This window comes from Salvia splendens, chromosome 5 (assembly GCF_004379255.2).
Source record: "Salvia splendens isolate huo1 chromosome 5, SspV2, whole genome shotgun sequence".
Taxonomy (NCBI): domain Eukaryota; kingdom Viridiplantae; phylum Streptophyta; class Magnoliopsida; order Lamiales; family Lamiaceae; genus Salvia; species Salvia splendens.
In genome coordinates this window covers 8,494,295-8,517,157 of record NC_056036.1, presented here as the reverse complement: position 1 = coordinate 8,517,157, position 22,863 = coordinate 8,494,295, and the positions used below count along the sequence as shown (strand labels likewise).

At 38.0% G+C, this 22,863-nt stretch overlaps 4 protein-coding genes across 4 annotated transcripts; 1 reads left to right on the top strand and 3 right to left on the bottom strand.

Moving 5' to 3' along the window:
- Window positions 1-3,106: 3,106 nt before the first annotated feature.
- LOC121803742 lies at window positions 3,107-3,787 on the bottom strand. The gene has a single exon (XM_042203360.1). The coding sequence runs from the start codon at window positions 3,785-3,787 to the stop codon at window positions 3,107-3,109; it is 681 nt and encodes a 226-aa protein (XP_042059294.1).
- A 3,099-nt stretch (window positions 3,788-6,886) lies between these two features.
- Window positions 6,887-8,782, bottom strand: LOC121805708. The gene is made up of 2 exons (XM_042205665.1): window positions 8,346-8,782; window positions 6,887-8,267 (listed from the first exon to the last, which is right to left on the bottom strand). Exons 1-2 carry the CDS (start codon window positions 8,430-8,432, stop codon window positions 7,047-7,049), a joined length of 1,308 nt encoding a protein of 435 aa, XP_042061599.1. The 5' UTR covers window positions 8,433-8,782; the 3' UTR covers window positions 6,887-7,046.
- Window positions 8,783-11,860: 3,078 nt separating this feature from the next.
- On the bottom strand, window positions 11,861-12,604 carry LOC121803319 (putative germin-like protein 2-1). The gene is made up of 2 exons (XM_042203001.1): window positions 12,493-12,604; window positions 11,861-12,396 (listed from the first exon to the last, which is right to left on the bottom strand). The coding sequence occupies exons 1-2, from the start codon at window positions 12,602-12,604 to the stop codon at window positions 11,861-11,863; spliced, it is 648 nt and encodes a 215-aa protein (XP_042058935.1).
- Window positions 12,605-15,964: 3,360 nt separating this feature from the next.
- On the top strand, window positions 15,965-16,981 carry LOC121803741 (berberine bridge enzyme-like 22). Its single transcript, XM_042203359.1, has one exon. It carries the CDS (start codon window positions 15,965-15,967, stop codon window positions 16,979-16,981), a length of 1,017 nt encoding a protein of 338 aa, XP_042059293.1.
- Window positions 16,982-22,863: the final 5,882 nt, after the last annotated feature.

Sequence of the window (22,863 nt, the reverse complement as noted above, 5' to 3'; positions counted from 1 at the left end):
TTGTCCATCGCCGACAAGCGATTGATCGTGATCACGTAGCTGCACATCAGCGCCTATACGAAGACTACTTCGCAGAGGAGCCGCGGTTCAACGCCAACATTTTCAGGCGACGTTTTAGGATGAGCAGAGCCATGTTTATGCGTATTGTTAACGCCTTGGAGCAGCGATATCTGTATTTCCGCTACAGGCACGATGCTGCTGGCAAACCCGGCCACACACCAATTCAAAAGTGCACTGCGGCAATCCGGCAGTTGGCTTACGGAGGCGCGGCAGACATGTGGGACGAGTACCTCCACATCGGTGAGACGACTTCCCTGGAATGTTTGAAGTATTTCTGACTTTCTGTCAAGCCGTGATTGAAGTATTCGGTGATCAGTATCTCTGAAAGCCTACCCGCGAAGATTGCCGGGATCTGCTGAGGATGCATGGGGAGCAGCATGGGTTCCCGGGAATGTTAGGCAGCATAGATTGTATGCATTGGGAGTGGAGGAACTGTCCCGCTGCCTGGAAGGGGTTCTACACGACCGGCTACAAGGGAAAGAATCTCACGATGATCCTCGAGGCCGTAGCTGATTACCGGCTGTGGATTTGACATGCGTATTTTGGGATAGCCGGTTCGAACAACGACCTAAACGTCCTCAACTCGTCGCCCCTATTCAACGAGCAGTGCCAGGGCGTCGGTCCGACCATCAGTTTTGTCGCCAACGGCAACCGGCATGATATGAGCTACTACTTGGCGGATGAGATATACCCTAGGTGGCCCGTCTTTGTGAAGACGATCCGATGCCCAGGAGATGAGAAGAAGGCCTACTTTGCGGCACGGCAGGAGTCCGCGCGCAAGGACGTGGAGCGCGCATTTGGTGTGCTCCAGGCTCGATGGGCGGCGGTTAGGGGTCCAACGCGTTTGTGGCACGTCGATTGCATTGCTGATATAATGTACGCCTGTATTATCATGCACAACATGATTGTCGAAGATGAAGGTGTACAACTGACGGATTGGGCCAACGACGATAATGAAGCCGGTCCAAGCCACGGCGTGGCCGTCCCCAACGCACGGAGTGGGGTACCTCACGATGAAGCCGGCCTCCTCCAAGCACATGCCGACATGCGCCAAACGGAAGCTCATATTCGACTCCAAAAGGATTTAATTGAAGAGTTATGGGCGCGGAGGACTGCTCGGAGTTAGTTTTTTTTATTTATGTAATTTTGTAAAATGTACTTTTTTTAATGTAATTTTTATTATTAATGTACTTTTTTAAAATTTTAGTACTTTTTTAAATTTATTGTACTTTTTTAAAATTAAAATAGTATTATTAATGTTTCCCGTATATGTCTCGTAAATTAAATTCCGTATATTGTGTTATTAGTGATGTGGCTATTGATGTGGCTGGGCTATTTATGATATGGCTAGGCTATGGCTGGGCTATTTCTGATGTGGCGGGAGGATTTTTAGTATTGATGATGTGGCAGGAGAAGTTTGTGGCTGGGCAATGACTGGGCTATTGCTGGGCTATCACCACTGTGGATACCCTAAGTAAATTAAATCACAAGAGGTGATTCTTTAATTGTCAATTTTTAATTATTAGAAAGTCTAATTCCCGAGTTATGACTCAATTACTCAACCGGCAAAATTCTATTTTTGTGAATGCATGTTAACTTAATTCCAATTTAATGAAGAGCAATAGATGAATTCCCGCACAGTGAGTGACGCATAACATTTGTGCGTCGTTATTAATGAAACGCACAAATGTTATGCGTCTTTACTGAAAGACGCACAAATAATATGCGTCTATAAAAAACGACGCATATAGATTATGCGTCGATAAACGACGCATAACTGTTATGCGTCGTTGCTAAAAGACGCACAATATATATGCGTCTTTCAGTAAAGACGTATATTATTTACACGACAGCATAGGTTGTCGCAGCAGCAACCGCCGCAACCTGATTATGCGGTACCAGAGCCCTTGAGTCCGGAGCACGATCCCCCAGGATGGTCTCAGTTGAGTGGTGCAAGCCACGAGCCCTCGCAATGGGGAGCACGGGCATCATGTGATTCGTTCTTTGGCGGTGGGTCTGATTGGGGTGCAACTCAACCAGGGCGTGATTCATACTTTCAAAATTATCAATTTGTTGATCCTGTGGGGGAAGAAGAGGGCGGGGAAGAAGAAGAAGAAGAAGAGGGCGGGGAAGAAGAAGAAGTCGGCGGGGAAGAAGAAGACGAAGTAATATTCCGACGAACGTCCGAGGGATCCTCACGACCAGCTATGAAGAGTTCATCAAGTGCGATTGGGAGGGCTATGCACAATGTATTAAGGGGATTGTCAACAAGGAAGAACAAAGGGAAAGCTCCGACAAAGTTCACGCCTTCATCTAGATAGATTTCGAATGTGATTCGTTCTTTCGGAATGTATGAAAGTAATTTGTTTTGAACAATTTTTGATGTGATGAAACAGGTTGTCATCTCACATATTTTCTATCCTGCAATTTTTGAACAATTTCGGTAATTCGTTCTTTGTGTCTATTGAAACCGGTTGTTATGAACATTTTAGATATGGTGGAATGAACAAGTATTATGATTTTTGACGCATAACAGGTATGAACAATTTTCTGGAATCTACAGTGTGTTTCTTCATTCACTCGGTGACGCATAACAGTTATGCGTCGTTTCTGGGTGACGCATAATTGTTATGCGTCGTTCGTTAGTGACGCATAATAATTATGCGTCGTTTGTTAGTGACGCATAACAGTTATGCGTCACCGAGTGAATGAAGAAACACACTGTAGATTCCAGAAACTTCGCCCGAGCGGGCGATTTTGCGTTTATAAAACGCCCGGGCGGGCGATTTTGAGCAATCCAATGACGATTTTGAAGTCGGATTGTGATTTTTGAGTCCAGAAACTTAGTGACGCATAACGATTATGCGTCACCGGGCGATTTTCGTAGCACACTGAGTCCACAAACTTGTGATTTTTTAACATTTTTGAAAAATTGCCGACTAACATCTCACATATGTTGACACATACACATAGTACCTATTACATCAGCCTCAAACACAGATACATAAACATAGTAGTTTATACATAAACATAACATACCACGACTTTACTGAACGGCACCGGCCGAGCAATTTCTTCGGTCATGCCCCTCTATCCCGCAATTTCTGCAGCGGCGGGGAGCCCTCGGTTCATCTTCCTCCTGGACATCCATTTGATTAAGTATCCTCCTTCTTCTAACGCGGCCACGCGTTCTAGGAATCAACTGCTGAGGGGTGATGCACAATTTCCATGAAGGTGCAACCCAATACTCTTCGTGTCTTGGTGCATCAAATGAAACTTGAGTATAGTACTGTGATCTCCATGTACCTAGGTAGTACTTCTCATCTATGAGGTCCATCATAACATGACCTCTGTCTCTAGCAACCGCACAAGCATGCGAACAAGGGATTCTCCACATCTGCCACTTACCACAACTGCAACTCGATTCCAAATACCTGACTATTTGAACATTGTTGCCCTTTGACACTCCTTTTACGATTCTTCCTCGAGTTCGGACATGGTACTTCCCAACATCTCGGTCAATGACAGTGACGTAATGTTTTCGCCCCTTTGAGTCATTTTTAGCAAGTTTGTCCCTCGCCCATGGGGTTAATTCACCTTCGGTGTGTTCGATTGTTGTCTTCTTCTCCACCCACCATTTCACCGTCCTCCAAAATGTCAAATCAACCAACGCTCTAATCGGCAACTCTCTCACACCCCTCAAGACGTTATTGTAGCACTCCGACATGTTTGTTGTGGCCACCCCCCACCTAAGTCCACCATCGTAGCACAGTGACCAACATTCTTTTGTAATCCTATTTAACATTCGAACCGCACCACTGTTGACATCATATAGTGCTCGACGTCTTCTGGCAAATTTACGTTCCTGAGAACTTACCCCCAACTTCCATATAATGGCCTTCACATTGGGACCCTTGTGCTTCTTCAACACATTTGCCCTAACATGAAGCAAACAAAATTTGTGGTGTATCTGCGGGGCCCTTGTCATGATTTCAGACTCCATTGCATTCAAGAGTCCTTTATGCCTATCTGATATAATGCACACCTCCCGCTCGTATTTCACCACATGAGTTCTGACATGATCCATAAACCACGACCAACTGTCATTGGTTTCTTCATCCACCACCGCATATGCAATAGGCAAGCATGTCTTGTTAGCATCAAAACCACAAGCAACAAGCAACTTACCTTTAAATCTTCCTCGGAGGTGAGTCCCGTCAACTGTTAAAACCGGTGCGGCCTTCTGGAACGCAAGTATTGCAGGCCCAAATGCCCAGAAAACATAGTTGAACACCATTGTACGCCTCTGACTCAACAGATCGTTATGCTTCCACTCAACAATTGTGCCCATATTCTGTGACTGGAGTTCAAACATGTAGCTTGGCAACTGCCTAAACGATTCCTCCCATCCACCGTATACAAACTCTATAGCCTTTCTCTTTGCATACCACGCCTTCTTATAACTGATTAACACACCAAATCTGTCTTGAACATCAGCTATTATGGAGAAGACCTTGAAATCGGCACATTGTCGCACATGATGTCGAATCAACAGAGCTATCATTGGGGATGAAAAGTTAGCATGATCTCTATTAGCACGATGGCCTATACAAGTATGTCGATTCTTCCACTTCCTAACTTCCCACATATCGTCATGCGACCTTTGTGTAACCGAAACCTCCCACTTACATTCCCTCGCCTTTTCAGCGTCGGTGGTGCTGATGATGCCTGCCCCTGTTACTGTCGTTCCTGCTGGAAATTTGCATACAGCATGCCACCTTCTTAGTTTGCTCTCGTCAACCTTAAACTGTTTTTCATTCCACAAACTCCACATAGTAATAGCAGTCTTCACGTGTAGCTTGGAATCGAATTTTGTTCCCAACACAATCCGATGCGGCTCATTCTCATTCCAATACAAAAGGCTGTGTTCATTACCACCCACATCATCCGATACTCCAGAAGGACGACTTGGTAATTCACGAAAGAATCTAAACCCACTAGGATTGTATTCCGGAAGTGGTTGTTCACCTTGCATAACAGGTTTACATGGTACTATCTCATCATCAGAACTAGCACCGACATCATCAGCACCATCACCATCACTGAGATCGGGGTCTGCCTCTGTCTCAGATAGTGGCCTTGGCTCAGCAAGATCATCTGCAGCATCGACCTCATCATTCAATCCAACCCCAACATCAGCAACATCTACAACATCTACAACATCTCGCTGCTCATTCATACTACGATCAAAGCTCATTTGGTCCACCCTCGCAGATGAACCAATACCACAGTCAAAACTCATTTGTTCAAACCTCGCAGATGCTCCAATACCATAATCAACAACTGGTGGGATTTCTTCACTCCTCACAGGTGAATACTCAACAAATAATTCAATACACCCACTTGAATTTTGAGCATTGTTGAACATAAACATTACACTATCATCATTGCGAATCACAGAACATGTATAACTCATACCGGAACCATAGACTATACATTGTCTCCATAATAATTCAATTGTGTGTTGGTTCATATCTATTCCCATTGCATCACAAATCATTGCTACCAACTCATAATAGGAAACACCTGAATTTAATATAATGGAGCTCCTCGCACGAGGTGGGTCATAACCAATACCCATATGTGGTAGTTGAACTACTCTACCACCCCAATACAAACTCACAAATACTTGCATGATTTCTGCATCAAAAACATATAAACCAACGACAATTAAGGACATTTTTCCTACAAGCCCTAATTTGTATAAATTGGGTCAAACTAACAAATGAAAGCGCAATAAACATGAATAATGTCGAATGTAGCTAAATTGATTAACAAATTACCGGATCTTATGGAGAAATCGCCTGAAAACGCCGGAAATCGCCGAGAGAGGAAATGAAAGTGTGTGAATGTTCGTTCTGTGATCTGTGTCTGCCTGGAGGGGGTTAAAACCCGACTTAACGACGCATAATGTTTGTGCGTCGTTCAATAGCGACGCACAACCCTTATGCGTTGTTAAGCGACGCATAATCTTTGTGCGTCATTATTAAACGACGCATAAGGATTGTGCGTCATTAATAAACGACGCACAAACATTATGCGTCACCCCCTTTAGTAGAATGAATCTATTCTCCTTCATTATTTTGGAATTCCATTAACTTCTTAGCACAAAAGAAGAAAGAGCTCTTACTCAACCACTTCATTGACTCTGACTCAATCGCTTTAAAAAAGGATAACCAAAATCGGTGTTCACCAAGTCAGTATATTTTTGCGATTTAAAATCCCACACTATCATAACTAAAAATAATCAAATTCATCTTCGAATTTTTGCAATTATGATAAATAAAAGGGATATTCGCATCTAATATCATGCAACTTTAAAAAAGTTAGAGTTTTTTCCATAAACTTTAAAATTGACAAATAATATCATGAACTTTATCCCGAGTTTATTTTTTCCCACGAATGAAAAAATTCATGTTATTTTAATAAATTGAAGAACAATTTTGGAGAGTGTGCTTCAAGAAAAACTATCTTCAAAGATTGAAAAACTTGAAACTCTCAAAATTGTTGTCAAGAAATTACGAAAAAAATCCATATCATAATATTATTTGTGGGAATTTTTTCATTCGTGGGAAAAAACAAACCCGAGGTAAAGTTTGAAATATTATTTGCCAATTTTAAAGTTCGTGGAAAAAACCAAACTTTTTGAAAGTTTCATGATATTAGATGCCAATATCCCTAAATAAAAATAGTTAAACATTCATTTTTCTTGAGCAGTAATATATCATTATAAACAAGGAGGCCAAAATAACATGGCACCATATTCTGAATGGTTAAGCAGTGAGTTTCATGACACAGTCAAACACTCTTAATGAAAACCTAATTACATTCATCCATCCATCCATGGCTTCTCTCAGTCAACCATGCCAGAGGAAGAAAAAAAAGAAGAAAATAAGCATAGACTAACAACCAAGATTCTCTTGTTTTCACTCTAACATACGAGTATCAGCTTCAACAACGAGTTTGCAAGATTCATCATCAACACTTTCTACTGCCTCAACTTCTGCAGCAGATTTATCTTCTACAATAGAATCATTCACATTACTCGTATCAGTCATCTTAATCCTTTCATCTCCACTTTGTGAACTCTCTTCCTCTCTAGTTTGTTGTACAGTTTCAAATACACCACCAACGTCACCTTCGACACCTTCCCCAACCTCAGGCTCAGACCTATCTTGTTCATCATTCTCCCCCGTTGATTGCGTATTGCTCTCTCCCTCATTTCCAGACTCATTCTCAACAACCTCCTCATCTACTCGGCCTCCTAGCCTTTCTAGCAACAGCAACCTCCTCCTCATATCCCCCAACTCCCCCTCCATCAAGAACAACCTCTCCTTGAGATTCAAGTTCTCTTCCTCCAGTTGTGCAATGTGAGTATCCTGATCATCAACCCGATTTTCCAATATATTGTGATACTCCATCCCACCAGCATTGCCACTATTTGGATTGTAGATCATCTCAAACCTACTCAAATCATGATCCAATCTCCTCTCAACCTCGACATGCTCCTCCACATCGCTCTCACTTGAGTCCCCCTCATCTTCCTCCCCATCTTCATGCCCGAGCGATCTCAGCCTGATCAACCCCTTCATCGAGCCATAACCATCCACCCCCCACTCTTCCTTAGCCATGTTCCCCAAAACCTCAGTGGAAGGGGACAAGATTGGGGTCGGCAACACAGAGGGGGTCACCGGAAATGGAGAAACCACCGGAGCTATCCCCCCACTTTTCTTCGCTCTAATCAGAAAGGAAGTGGTATTCCTAGGTGCATATGGGGCAGACCTCTCACCATTACCACCTACATTCATATTTATATTCATGTTCTTGTTAAACTTCTTTTTAGGGAAAGTTTTTCTTGCCCTCAATCGATTCTGATGCTGCAGCTCATTCAATGTTGGAGGGTTGTAGTTCCTAAAATTCAAATTCGCACCACCGCCACTGATACCAGCGGAGCCAACTACTTGCTGCTGACGCTGCTCCATCCTCGGTTTGTTTACCCTTTTGCCCTTCCAATTGTTCCTGGGACCTAACGAATTATTGAAGGCCACACGCGGAGGTTTCATGGCGTCGGAGCTCAAATTAGGGTTTTGAAACTGCTGCTGCGGTCCCCACATTCCGTAGCTCCGATTCATCGGAGCCATCAGAGGCTGAAAATTAACAGAATAAGCTCGTTTTGAAACTACTGGAAAAAATGCCAAGGGTTTATTCTGGTTGAATTTGTTTACCTGCGGATTCATTTGACTCGAATTCATCAGACTCGGATTCATATTCATCAGCTGCTGCTGGTTCATCATTGATCCTTGGTCGTTCATTTCAGTCGAGATCGATTCAACTTTTCTCACAAAATTACTGGTAAAATTGAGAAGAGATAATGAAAAATCTAATCAGAATCTACAATCTCGATCGAATTAATAGATCTGTTACAGAAGTCGTGCAATCCCCACAAAAAAAGAGCTAAGAAGAAAAAAATGGAAAATTGGAAACCCTAGAACAGAGGAATAACAACAGCTTGAAGATTTTTCAGAGATTTTTGTGTCTGTGCGAATTGAGATTCAATAACAAATTTCGTAGACACGATTGTTCGATTAAACGTATTCCACACACATCAATCTCGAACAATTATCTGTTATCTCCCTATAAATTTCAACCCTAACGTTTTTTAATTTTGGGAATTTTGTGCACAAAACTAAATGCCTGCAGGTATATATATAGAGGTTTGGGAATTCAACCAACGGCTAAAGATCTATCTGGTTGAATTTATCCAACGGCTTTAATTTAGCTGGAGGATAATGTGTCGGTTTAGTATCCCTAGAGATGTCAGTGTAGCCCGCAACTCGTGGGCTAACCCGAATAGCCCGCCAAATTTATAGGGTTAGAGCTGAATATTTCCAGCCCGATAAAATCAAATCCGATGGGATGACCTGAAAACCCGATAAAATTTCTATTATTCTATTTTTTTACTCATAATTCGACACTTCTGAAAAAATATTTAAATTCCTAAAACATGCATTAAAAAATTTCAAATATTATTATTTGATCATGTTTATGATTGAGTTTAAGCATATATCTCAAATTTAGCATAATTAATTATTTTACATTTTATGAATATAACTAATTTTCATCATTATTTATTGAATTGATCGCATGATAATCTTATCGGTAGCAACCCGATTAATCCGATGGGCTAGCCCGAAACCCGAGCTTTTAAGGGTTAGGGTTAAACTTTTTTAATCCGAAAGAAATCACAACCCGATTAGCCCGCACCCGATTGACCCGCACCCCGAGTAGGGTTGGCCCGAAACCCGACGGACCGACCCGATTGACATCCCCACCATCTCAAATTCAAAATTAATTAATCAATTAAATAAATTTTTTGTTTTAGAAAAATAAGTACGTACTATAATATTCAAACATGCGTAATCATTCTACTATTTCAATCAACTGAGTAACAAATAAGCACGTATTACGTATACTAGTGAATAAGCTTTATAAGGTCTTCCCAAATATTGAACCAAAGATTATGCAACAGTATAATATATGCAAGAAAATAAAATTCATCACAATTAATTCTTTAGATATCCTAGACAATGTTATGAAGGCAAAGCCACATCTTTTATTCAAATCCAATTCCGCAAACATTATACTTTTACCAAAAGGAAATTCATAAGGGCCTACATACGTTGATGATGAATAACCCCTTTGTTTAGGTTTAAATAATCCTATTTTATATTTTCATATGTATGTGGGCATTAAGATATAAGGCACACAAGCAAGAAAATGTCACCTAATACTGTTGGAATCAAATTAATGATTCACATAAATGTCGAATACGATTGATAAATATAAAGCGGAAGCGTAAATGGATTCAGATTCATGATGTTGTTGATGATTCTGAAGTATGGAAATTAGTCTTCCAAGTGACAACACTCTCTCACAGATTCTCTGTAATATGTGAAGTCTTGATATTATACGTCTGATCAATAGGAATGAGAATCTATTAATCTATTTATAGGTTGCACTTGGGGACCATAACCATGTATTTAGAGAATAATTCCCTAACTTTATTATAACTTTAATTTCACCCATAACAAAATTAAAGTTATCCAAAGTAGTACCGCACAATAGTCCTCATACTTTCTAGATAATCGTTTGACCCTATAAATTATATAACCTTAGTAGATCACGTAATCGAGTCAATCCATAAGTAGCCATAAATATTATACAATCTTTAGACTATTATGTTGGACCATATTAAAATGTTCCAACAATCTCCCACTTGGGCCAACATAAAAGTCACCAAATGATTGTACATTACTAAAGTTGCGTGCTTACTATTTATATTAATCATCTTTACCGATCCGGTCTACTAAACATGTTAATATAGAACCAAAGAAGTTTAAGTCACAACACCTATACATGACTAAACTCATCAGTGATCACAAATATTAGCACATCTAGCAACACAAATGATAGTGTTCGATTTCGACTTAGCTTGTGTGGTACGCAGATCAAACAGGTCTAGAGGATTCACTTGACCGCTAAGCCTAGGAACTTTGTAACTATCTGACTGTGTCGTTGGGAGACTCTCAATCGCTATCAAAATCTTAACCCATTTACTATTGGGTAGTATAGGGAGTAAGGATCGATCCCACAGAGACAGACGTGGTAAGCAAGTGTTCAGAGGACTTGGAAGGTTTCGGCTGCTGTCACACAACTCATGGGTTAAGACTTGTTTAACTACTAGACTTGGGAAAAATTAAAGGTGACTATTCTAAGGAGTATTATTTATATTATTTATTCTCACATTGTTGATAGTTCCGTTATTGAAAAGTTGGAAGCGCCTTATCATTAGTGAAAATACCTTGTTCTTCTATTTAATATTGCAAGATTAAAATATGATTTCGTTGTCTAACTATACCTCTTTTATTCCTCAGGGTTGTTAGACAATCAACCTCACAAGAAATAGATCGATTATATATTACAACGGGAAATTTAAAATCTAATGAACTACAACAGACTATTATAGATTTACACAAGATCTTCACAAATATAGTCAAGTAAACCGTAAAACAATCAAGCCATGCATGCAACATTATATTTCAAGGTATTCACTTTATTGTATGAGTAAGAAGAATTGGTTCCTGAGAAAATTTGCATCTTATAATTTGTAACAATGATGATTGTATTTGTGAATCTATGGTTAATGTTGTATACAGAAGTTTATGGTAAATTGTACTCCGTGTATTGTGATAACACATTTATTTTTACTAAATAAATTCAACCATGACTTGCAAATTGCATTCCCCTATCATTGGTTCAACCGATATGTCGACAATTTTTCTCTTTCGCCCTAAATGTTGAATCCTAGTATTAGTTTATTGTTATTATAAGTGTGAAATAGTTTTATAAAAGTCAATTTGAATGGTGGTAATAATTAAAAACATGCACAAAATGTCATAAGTTGATTGTGTTCAAATCGATGTGTATTACTAAACTCTAATAGTAATACTCCATATTAGTATAAATGTTGAATCCTAGTATTAGTTTAGGATTTTATAAGCATTAATTAATTAACTATTTCCCATATAATATATGAATAGTATTCCATGCCTAATCTTTCGATTCATACAACCATTTTAATATTTTGATTATGACAAGTTTGGGCGTTTGAAGAAATCAATTAAACATTACAAACAGAAAAAGGGGGTAAAAGCACCAATAATACACTAGAGACCATAATCTAAAACTTGGATTGTATTAAATCAATGGTATTAGTATCTGTTTGGAAGGACTTTGCAAGAAGATCATTGGCAATGTCCGGCTTGGACCCGAAAACAGCATTTGCAATGGTAATAACGCCCGGATTTTGACTGCTTAGGGCAACAATGGCTACGGCATTAACATTTCCGGTGTTCCTCTGGTAATGCACAAGATTTATCGGAAACACAAAAACATCACCTTTTTGAAGTACTTTTGTGATGAGTCGGTTATCAGGGTTGGAGGTCACGAACCCCACCTCTAAGGTTCCCTCGAGCACTGTCAATATCTCAGTTGCCCGAGGGTGAGTGTGGGGAGGGTTAACTCCCCATGGGGCGAAGTCTATGCGCGCCATGGAAATCCCAAGTGTGTTGAGCCCTGGAATCTGAGCCACATTGGCCGGAGTCACCTTTGATCCTATAGGATTCGTGGTGTTCCCGGGAACGTTGAGCCCACTCATGTAGAAGTCATCCGCTACTACGAGCTTCGGATCTTTACATGCGAAACCATTAACCAGCACTGCACAAATACGAGATCGAAACACACAATCAATATATAACATAGTACTACTAAAAATCTTAATTTAACGACGATAATTTTATTATATTGTCGTACCGGGGCCAGTTAGATCAGCAACGCAGAAATCTTGAAGAGGGCTTGAATCAGATGCTATGGCACATGAAAATGTTGCAATGAGCAATCCAAGAACAATAAAATGGGAGGCCATATTTATTCTTTACTTTTTTCTTACAAAAGTTGATAAAAGTATTGCCTTTTTTTGAGGTGGGAAATATGGTGATGGAGACAAGCTTTTATAGGAGAGTATTCTTAAGATATGATGAGATCATACTCAAATCAGAAAGCCTGCAAACATAGAAAAAATCAAGGAACAATACAATATTGATGCAAAGCTTCGACAATTAAGACCTCATTGACATCGTCAAACAAAATTAATTGCATTTAAAATAATCTAGCCCATTTTTTATTGCCTCGCTCTTATTGTATATGCCAAAAAGATTTATAATCATTTTAGCATTTAATTTATTTTCGTTTCAGTCGATTAGGATACATAGTACTCATAAGTTTTTGTCCATGTATTGCATAATTTTCATTTTATCTTTTTTGGTTCCTGTATAACATAACAGAGCCACATAAAAATTACTCAGAAACATGGAGTACTTTAATTGTTTTAATGCTTCATGTTCCAAAATATCAAGCTTAGGCTTGATAATATGGATTATCAGTTAAATTTTTCTTCTGAAAACAAATTCTCATAGATAGCGCCTGCATTCAACTAATATTAATATATTTTACTTTTCAACACGCTTGATTGTCGAAATGGAAGACGGCAAAAACCAGCAATTATCACAATGTTCAGCTCTATGAATCTTGTTTTCTGAGTGGTATCGTTTCAATAAAAATATCAAAATTTAAAGAAATTCGAAAACGACAAAAAAAAGAAGAAAATCGTTATCCAATTTACTGTTCTTGCAGAGTACTAATATTATTATTGATAGTCCTAGCTATGGTTACATATTAGTTACCAATCAGCTACTTGATTTAAATTGATAATACCATGTTATATATTGTATCGTATTTGATAAATAAAAATACTAGGTTGGGGTACAATACGAAATAAAGTAAAGAGTAACAAAATATACTCCGATCCAGAGGCGGACCTACTAAGGGACTTGGGGGTCCCATGGAACCCCCAACAATTTCACTATTTATACTACATATAGTCACTTAACTAAAATTCACTCATTAGCTCAAGTGGCAAATCACCAGGCTTAGCAGTTTACATACCTGAGTTTGATTCCCTTTGAGCACTTTTTATATTTTTATTTGTTTTGTTGCTATTTTTTTGTATTGCTTTTTATATTTCTTACAGCTATTAGGCACAAAAAAGAGTTTATGTTCTGTACTCCTCCTTCGTGACTAACTTGTTTAAAAAATTATTCATAATTAATAATAATAATAATAATAATAATAATAATAAATGCATAAATTTTTCTAGTTTCCATATCATTAATTATTTTTATCTCATTATTCACCTCTTTCGCATCTTTATAATGTCGAAGCTTTTGGCAACACCGACATTTTAAAAAATATCTTAGTGTTGGACCCCCAACGTCAAAATCCTGCGTCCGCCACTGCTCCGATCTATACTATTTATTCCCTCACAAAGTATGAAGATATAGATTAATTATAGTACTATCATATTTGGACTTAAATCAATATATAGATCGATCTACCAATTTACAAAATAGCTAATCATACAAGATATATCTGAATTAAATATGACAGATAGCGTTGATTGGTAGCTTGCAAGGACTGCACATGTTTGGTTTGTATGTTATGCAGGATTTCTCACCAGTCACATTGGTTTCGGGTTTTATTGACATCCCTAGTATTATGACTACGAATGGTTCATTCCGAGATGGTTTGATCATCCCCTGCCTCCAATTCAACCTCGTCGCTTTTGGAGCAGTGCTCGGCGTCTCGCTCGGCTGCCACTTCCTTCATACTTGGCCTCTTTCGAGAATTCACTTTGATACATCGTTTGGCAACTGCAAGAACTTGGTCTCCTTGGCCGCCTTCAGCCACGACAGCCTCCAGTATCTCAGATAGTAGGCCCTGCTTCACCGCTGAACGGAAGTGGTTCGCCAGTCCTATGTCGGCCCTCGCAGAAGAAACCACCTTCCGTCCTGTTAGGATTTCGGCTACCACAACCCCAAACGTCGGTGAATAAGGACGCAAGGAGGGAGCGTCGGTGAATTAATCTTAAGACGCTTTTTAAAAAGCGTCCCTATTAATCTTGAGATGTTTTTGAAAAAGCGTCCCTATATGCAACTTAGAGGCACCATTGAAGAGCGTCTCGAAGTGCAATTTAGAGACAGTCTCTATGTTGCATTTAGCGACACAATTAAAAAGTGTCCCAAAGTACAACTCTGAGACACAATTAAAAAAACGTCTCTATGTTGCACTTAGAGACGCTATTATAAAATGTCTTAATTTTCAAACATTGCATATCATATTAAAGCACATGTAAATTCCAACGAGGTTACTATAACACCATTTGACTAAAATAGAGTCTCGAACTTCTTGAAACCAAAGCTGATACATAGATTATTGTTCTTACAATAGTGTTGATGTAAGAAAAATTTACAGTTCAAATCATTTTCAAGTTACTTGAAACTGTTGCAGGGGATGTGGGTTCCTGTTGGGAAACTTTCTCTGTACACAGCCTTCGGTGGAGTTTGTCCCTCAGCTGTAAGGATATCAATTTTATCCCATTTTTCTTTCTCACAGCAATGTCATTTTATTCTTCTAATGTCTCAATACTTCCTATCATCCTTCCGGTCATCAAAATCTTCTACTTTTCTACAACCTCTGTTCAACAAAAACAAAATGTCATAAATGTATTATATAACGTGCAATTATTCCTTATGTATAACATATTGCTTACCCATGAACTCGTTCCTCAAATTTTGGCTATTTTTAAAAAATTTCCAACGCAAATGATTGCATCCCTAATTTTGCGTCCTTATAGGATATATTTGTTGTAGTGTTTTTATTTTGTTCATAAATATGCATAAATTTAAAGATCGTGTCACGGTGAACACGATCAGAGCCCTACGGCCTCGAATATTAATCACTCTACCACTAGATCAATTATACGCACACAAAATCCACAATTAGAGTTCGAGCTTTTATTTTATTTTTTGCCGGGACTAATTTTGAAATTTTATTGATGAAGAACAAAGAACTACAAATTAAAATGTTTGCTACATGGATAGCACATATATATCTATCATGAAGCAATTAAAGACTTCGGTTATAAGATGAAAGGATAATAAATAAAAAAATGTTACACATTGAGATGAACAATAACTATCCAATTTTTTAAGCGTTTGGTGCAATTGATCACTAATATATAACAACTGCAGTTTCTTGTTAATGTACTCAACAGACGTGCTATACGTTCAAATATTTATGTTTCTGTCGAATCTTATGGTAAACTAAAAATTGTGAAAAATTTAGGACTCAAAATATTTCACATTGTTCGTTTCTTAACAATAGAACAATGGCCTCTCATATGCTGCAGCATCTCATGTTGTATCTATCCATTTTAATTGGATTTTGCTTGGCACATCAAGAAGAATTTGTTAAATGCATGTCCAAACAATCTTCATCGTTGCATACTAATACCTCCAAATATGTATATTCGCTTCATTCTCAATCGTATTTCAATCTCTTGCAACCTTTGAAACACAACGCAAGATGGAAAAATTCAGTTCATCAAAGGCCCAAATTCATTGTTACTCCAACCAACCACCACCAAATCAAAGCCGCCATAATATGCGCACGGGCCCACGCCTTGCAAATAAGGGTACTGAGCGGGGGCCATGACTTCGAGGGCCTATCCTACAGGTCAAGGCACCGGTTCGTGCTCATTGACCTAGTCAACCTCCGTTCCATCACCATTAACATGGATGACGAGACGGCTTGGATCCAGGTCGGGGCCACACTTGGCGAATTGTACTACAACATCGCCAAGAAGAGCGACACACATGCCTTCCCTGCTGGGGTGTGCCCTAGCTTGGGCGCAGGGGGCCACATCAGCGGTGGTGGCATGGGCACGTTAGTTCGTAAATACGGCCTAGCAGCCGACAACATCCTTGACGCAAAAATCATGAATGCGAAAGGCGAGATCCTCGACAGGGAATTAATGGGTGAGGATCTATTCTGGGCAATCCGAGGAGGGGGTGGGGCCAGCTTCGGCATCATACTTGCGTGGCGGGTCCAGCTCATCCGAGTCCCTTCGTTGACCACGGTTTTCACCATCCACAAAGACCTAGATGACACGGGGATCGAGGTCGTCGACAAGTGGCAGAAAATAGCAAACAAGCTACCTAATGATCTATTCATCCGGATTCTCCTATCAAACAACGTTGAAAAGAACACCCAAAACAAGCCAAAATTCGAACGCGTCGCCTTCAATTCCCTCTTCCTCGGAAACGCAAAAGATTTATTAGCATTGATGAACACAAATTTCCCAGAATTAGGATTACAAGAGGCGGATTGCGAGGAGATGAGCTAGATCAACTCAACTCTCTACTTCTCTTCATACACAAAATTCTTCTGAATAGGACAATGAAGTATAAGGTCAACAGGGAAATCAGACTTCGCCACGATGCCTTTACCGAAATCCGCGTACCACGGGATCAACTAGCGGCTGGTGAAGGAGAACTCGGTGTATGTGATCATGGATCCTTATGGCGGGAAAATGGATGAAATTGAGGAAAATGAGACTCCTTTTCCTCATAGGAAAGGGAATTTGTTCAACATAGTGAATTTGAATAGATGGGGTGAGGGGGAAGGGGAGAAGAAGCATTTGGAGTGGAGTAGAGAGGTGTATGATTTCATGGAGCCTTACGTTTCGTCTTCGCCGCGAGGGGCTTACTTGAATTATAGGGATCTTGATTTAGGGTTTCAGAAAAAGGGCGAACGGAGCTATTGGTTGGGGGGAGAAGTATTTTAATGGGAATTTTGAGAGATTGGCCAAGGTCAAGAAGATGGTTGATCAAGATCATTTCTTTGGAGATATGCAAAGCATTCCTCCAATTTCTTGATCTAGTGTAAGAAATAAAAAAAGGTAGTGGTCCTATTTTAATATTGAAATAATCAAAGAGTTTGATTAAGGGTGCAACCGACATTATCAGATTTATGAATTAAAAGTGGGTGATGTTTTGTTATAGACATTTCCAGAGCTCAATTGCCAAAAAATTCAAATGTATTTTGGATTTTGTTTTATATTTTTGGTGTATTTATTCCCACGGCCCAACTATATAAAGATGAGGTCGAATTTTAGATAGTTCATAGCTTTAGCCAAACTTTGAATTATCCACTTTATATCATATTTCATCAATTTTTTAATGTGTCCGTTCAAAGACGAATTCATTCAAGAAGGATCGAGGATTCTGCAAAGACAAAAAATAACAAAAACCAAAAATTCTACCTCGGGAATTTATTTAGTTTGTTTTCATGTTTTTTATTTTAAGTTATTCATTTCTTTTTGTTATGAAAACTTTCATTTGTTTATGTACTAGCTAGGTCAAAATGTGTTTTTCCAATAACCTCACGAGTATTGTAGATAATTATAATTTGTTTTATTAATTAATTAACCCTATCTATGTACGTCACAAATACAATATATAAGTAATATGCTCAATCATATTGTTCAGCCCGTAAGCATTTGGGCTTTAATTTTGAAATGCTGGCAAATCTGTAAATGGGCTTAATTATTGCAACCCATCTCATCAAAATTGTTCTACATTTAAACATGTAATTAAATCGGTTTTTAAAGATAGTACTATTATCTCTTGACCTATTCATTCAAAAAAAACACAAGGGTTTCTCTTATTTCATGTGGATGGGAAAAAATGTAGCCCCTCAAACCCCACCCACCTTAACCCACAACCTACAAAAGAACTAAAATAAAATAAAACATACTAGTAATAAAAAATCATTAGGTAGAATCACCCCTTTCAAATACTCTTATCAATTATTTGAAAATCATATACTCCCCTCTACTTTGAAATATCAATGAACTTGTGGAAATAGGTTTGTACAGCTTTGGGTATTTTAGGATAAGTAATACTAGTAGCTGGTTGAAATCTAGCTAATTCATTCTTGACTATTTATTCTTGCCTAATTGTGATCGTTGGCTTGAAAAAAAATTAATTAGGCATGCAAGCATTTTGAACCCTTGATGGGATGGAATTGAATAACCTTATCTTGATGGGATGTTTCCACACTGACAAGAAATTTGATTTGAAAGTTGAACCCACTTTACATTACTATCAACTCAAATCAAAATTAAATGAATCTTGCAAAAGAAATCAAATCTCAATGTATTTTCTTTTCAATTAACTCAGTCAGATCATCATTCAAGAATCTCAATCTAATCTTATCAGTTACCACTACTCGTCTACTCCTATCAATTAAGGTCTATTTATATGGAGTAATAGGTTTTAATTTTTGGTAATCTCACAACTATATAAGACTTCTGGTAATGGTTAGACTTTAAATATAACAAAATTTTACGGGCGTGTTTCAAGGGTAATGAAAGGTTACAATAAAAAAATAGAAAATTTTCGTGTCAATAATTAAATATACTTTTGGTCAATTGCATATCATTTCAAATTTAAATTCAAAATCAAGGTTTCCTAATTATTTGATTGGGGAGATGGTAAGTTTTAAAATTGAACTCTAGGACTTGATGTTTATGATCTAAAATATACAGTATAACTTGGATATTTTATTGGAGAGAAAGGCAAGAAAAAACGTTCTTCTTCTTCTTCTTCATATATGTGATACGTACAATATTATGCAAGTGAGATTCAGTTGACAATTTCACTATGATATAATAGTAATACTTATAGTCATTATTGCTTAATAACAACCCCCAAATGGCGGTTAATTGTATAAAATAATAAATTCATTATCATGCTACGCCGACTGGTAGTAAAAAATAATTTAAATAGACGAAAAGATAATTGTTGCTAATAATTTAGGTGTCTAATCTGTTGATGTTTGAAAAGATGTTTTAGGAGCACGAGTTCAAGTGCGAGAGGGACACTCTGTTGGGGTGGGTCATCAGTTCGATTATTTTTTTTGTTTTTAAATTAATTATAATTTTTTGTATTTTAAATTAAATTTATGAGATTAGAGATTAGGTATGTAGGTCCCAAATTTAACTTTCATGTACATTTGGCTTGTAGCTCAGATTGGACGTGCAAATCTTAAGGAGTTTCCTAAATTAGGTTTTGTGTTTGATTATGATTAGTATTTAATGAGGTTGGCTTTTTAACTTCTTTTGGTAGTACGTAGTATACTCCGATGATTGTAGTGTCTTAACTATTTTATGTAAATTATAGTTTTCTCAAGTAAATACTCCTATATAGGTAGATCATACAACTATAACCCATTATTAACAAGATACATATATTAATTATTGTGACACATGAAATGCAAGAACAGAGCAATTTTTGAATTCTCAATTCCTCATGTATATAGTACTGGTAGTTAAAATGGTTTTGTAAAGGGGTAGAGGTGTATGTGTAACACGAGTCACGAAATCATTGCAAAAGACATCTAGTATTATTGTAGTCCATGTATCGATGTAAATAATTTGGCACAACTTCTAAAAGCCTTAAATTTAGTTAAATGGAAAAACTTTATGTTAGATTTATTTCCCATCACAAACAGTTTCTCCAATAAAAACTTCTCAAATGCGCACAAGGAAACCTCATCACACAATTACAAAAATTATATCATTACACAATTAAAAGAAGAATAAAAAAACTCAACATACACATGGACGCATAATTACACAGCATCTCATCCAATGAATGAGCGCTTCCACTTTAACCTAGTTTTTTTAATAATGGAGTATCTTTTTTTTTAATCCTAATTATTTATTTCTACATATAAGTTTTTTACCATCTAGACAATTCAAAAAAGGATGTATGTGTGATTGTTTCTTTTATCGGAGTTAACGGTGATATAAAATGTGTCAAGTGGTGGCTAAAAATACCGAAACATCGGTGTATCAAATTTATTGTAATAAAAAAATATTCCATATTGAATTTTTGGTATAATATGATTTTTCCCCTTGTGTGATGTTTTATCAAATTATTTTGATATAATAATGGTATGATTTTTATGTTGTTGTAGTACAACACAATATACCTAAATTTCAGCGTGTATCGACATTAGTATATACCTTAAAAACAGTAACTACACTGTAAATACCGAATATATTTATATATATGAAATATTGATATATTTTATTGAATATATTTATAGCATAATATTAAGTGACACTATTATAATATAGTTTACCAAAATCTGTCAGTAAAATTTTAGTATACTAAATTCCATTAGGCCATCCACAATAGGAATAGCCCAGCAATAGCCCAGCCATAGCCCAGCCACTGCCACATCATCAGCACTAAAAATCCTCCTGCCACATCATAAATAGCCCAGCCATAGCCTAGCCACATCATAAATAGCCCAGCCACATCAATAGCCATATCACTAATAACAATTATATAAAATGACATAATTAACAATCACACAATATACGAAATTTAATTTACGAGACATATACGGGAAAAGTTTAATAATACTATTAAAATTTAAAAAAGTACAATAATTTAAAAAAAGTACATTAATTTAAAAAAAATACATTAATAAAAAAGAGAGATAGAGAGAGTACTCGTTAAAACAAGTGGTGCGAATGAAAATGACGAGCAAAGCGCGTATATATAGTGTTTCGGAAAAAAAAAATTAATTTTCGCGCTGGGCGGTGCGCTGGGCGATCCGGGAGCTGCAATAGCGCCGAAAGGACCGCCCAGCCGACCGCCCAGCGCCACGCCACCGCCCAGTGCTGCGCGGTTTCTCTCTCCAGTCAGCGGCTGGGCGGCTGCAATAGACCGCCCAGCGAACCGCCCAGCGCCGGCGCTCGGCTGGGCGGTTATTGTGGATGGTCTTACAACACATCAAAAGGTGGTACGTTATTGTTAGTGAAATTGATCATACCCGTGTATAAAAGTTTTTTATAAGAAAAAGGAATAATTGTTAATCCTACCAAAATTTTCGATATGATTTATATGAACTTACATACTCCCTCCATACCAGCTACTAGCTTGCTCCATATTCTATTATGGATCGTCCTAAGCTACTTACTCCATTTTCTTTCAAAAACTTTGTTCTTTCTCATACTCCTACTTTACCCTATTTCTCTCTCTTTCTTACTGATAAGTCGTATTCTAGGCCTTGGTTACTGGTCAGTATGATGTGCATAATTGATTATATCTGCAAAACAGTTGCTCAAAGTGTGCATGTTGAGTGTTCTAGCCAGTAGGCAAAGCTTCAGATACTTCAGGTGAAAAGGGCGTCAGAACGATTACGTACTGACCAGTATACATGCAAAAATGGCTCGAGATGGAGAAGAATGATAGATGGGACTGATCAACCACAGTTAAGGGCAAAGAAGTCATCTCGCCACAAGGTTTTACCCTAAAACAAGGGTAAGCCTCCCTATAAAAGGAAGCCACTTGGAGAGAGAGGGGGACGGATAATTTTCATCATCATCACTCTTAGGTAGTTCAGTCCTTCAGCCCAGTCCAGAGTCTCGTTCCTCGCCACAGCCATGGTCACTTGAAGATCATCAGTTTGCTGGAGTTCCATTCTCTCGTTCCAGCCAGTTTATTCCGTAGCCGTAGCAGTTCCATCGCGCGGAGTGGCAAAACAGTCTTTATTCGCTTTCTTAGTTAACCTTTACTTGTTTTCTATCGTTGGATATGCTGCATTTTCAGTACTTATCGTCCTTTGAAGTGTTTTGTTGAGATCCAAACGTTTTATGCAATGAAGTTGTTTTTATGCATCTCTTTCTGTTCAATTCTGTTTCATTCTGCCTAGGTAGCTTAGATCTAGTTGTTTCAGTAATTTCTAAGTGTTGGAAGCATGATTTCATTTGGAGTTGTTCGATCTGTGATTTGTTAGTTCAGTGGCTGTTTAGATTTATTTTCCAGTAGTGTCTTAGTGTGAAATCCGAGTTTACGTTATTCTGCCACCTTGCATGTTGACCAGTAAGCAAAATTGCAGTTTCAGTGTTCAATCTTTTGATTCGAAGTTTTAATTGTAGATCTGAGCTGTGAAGTTTGTTAATCTGTGTTTCTCGTCCATGAAATCTGAGATTGTTGATCTGAGTTTATTCATGTCGAAGAAGATAACATCCACATCCAAGTTTGGGACCACTTCTACTTTTTAGTTACTTTTGCTTTTGTCCTTTACTTTTTTCTACCTTTTCAGTTGGTACCCTACAGATCTGTCAGCCTAGTCACCTAACTACATTTTTTCCTCTGATATTTTGTTTAACCTTTTATAGTAAACTAGCACTTTCCATATACTTCC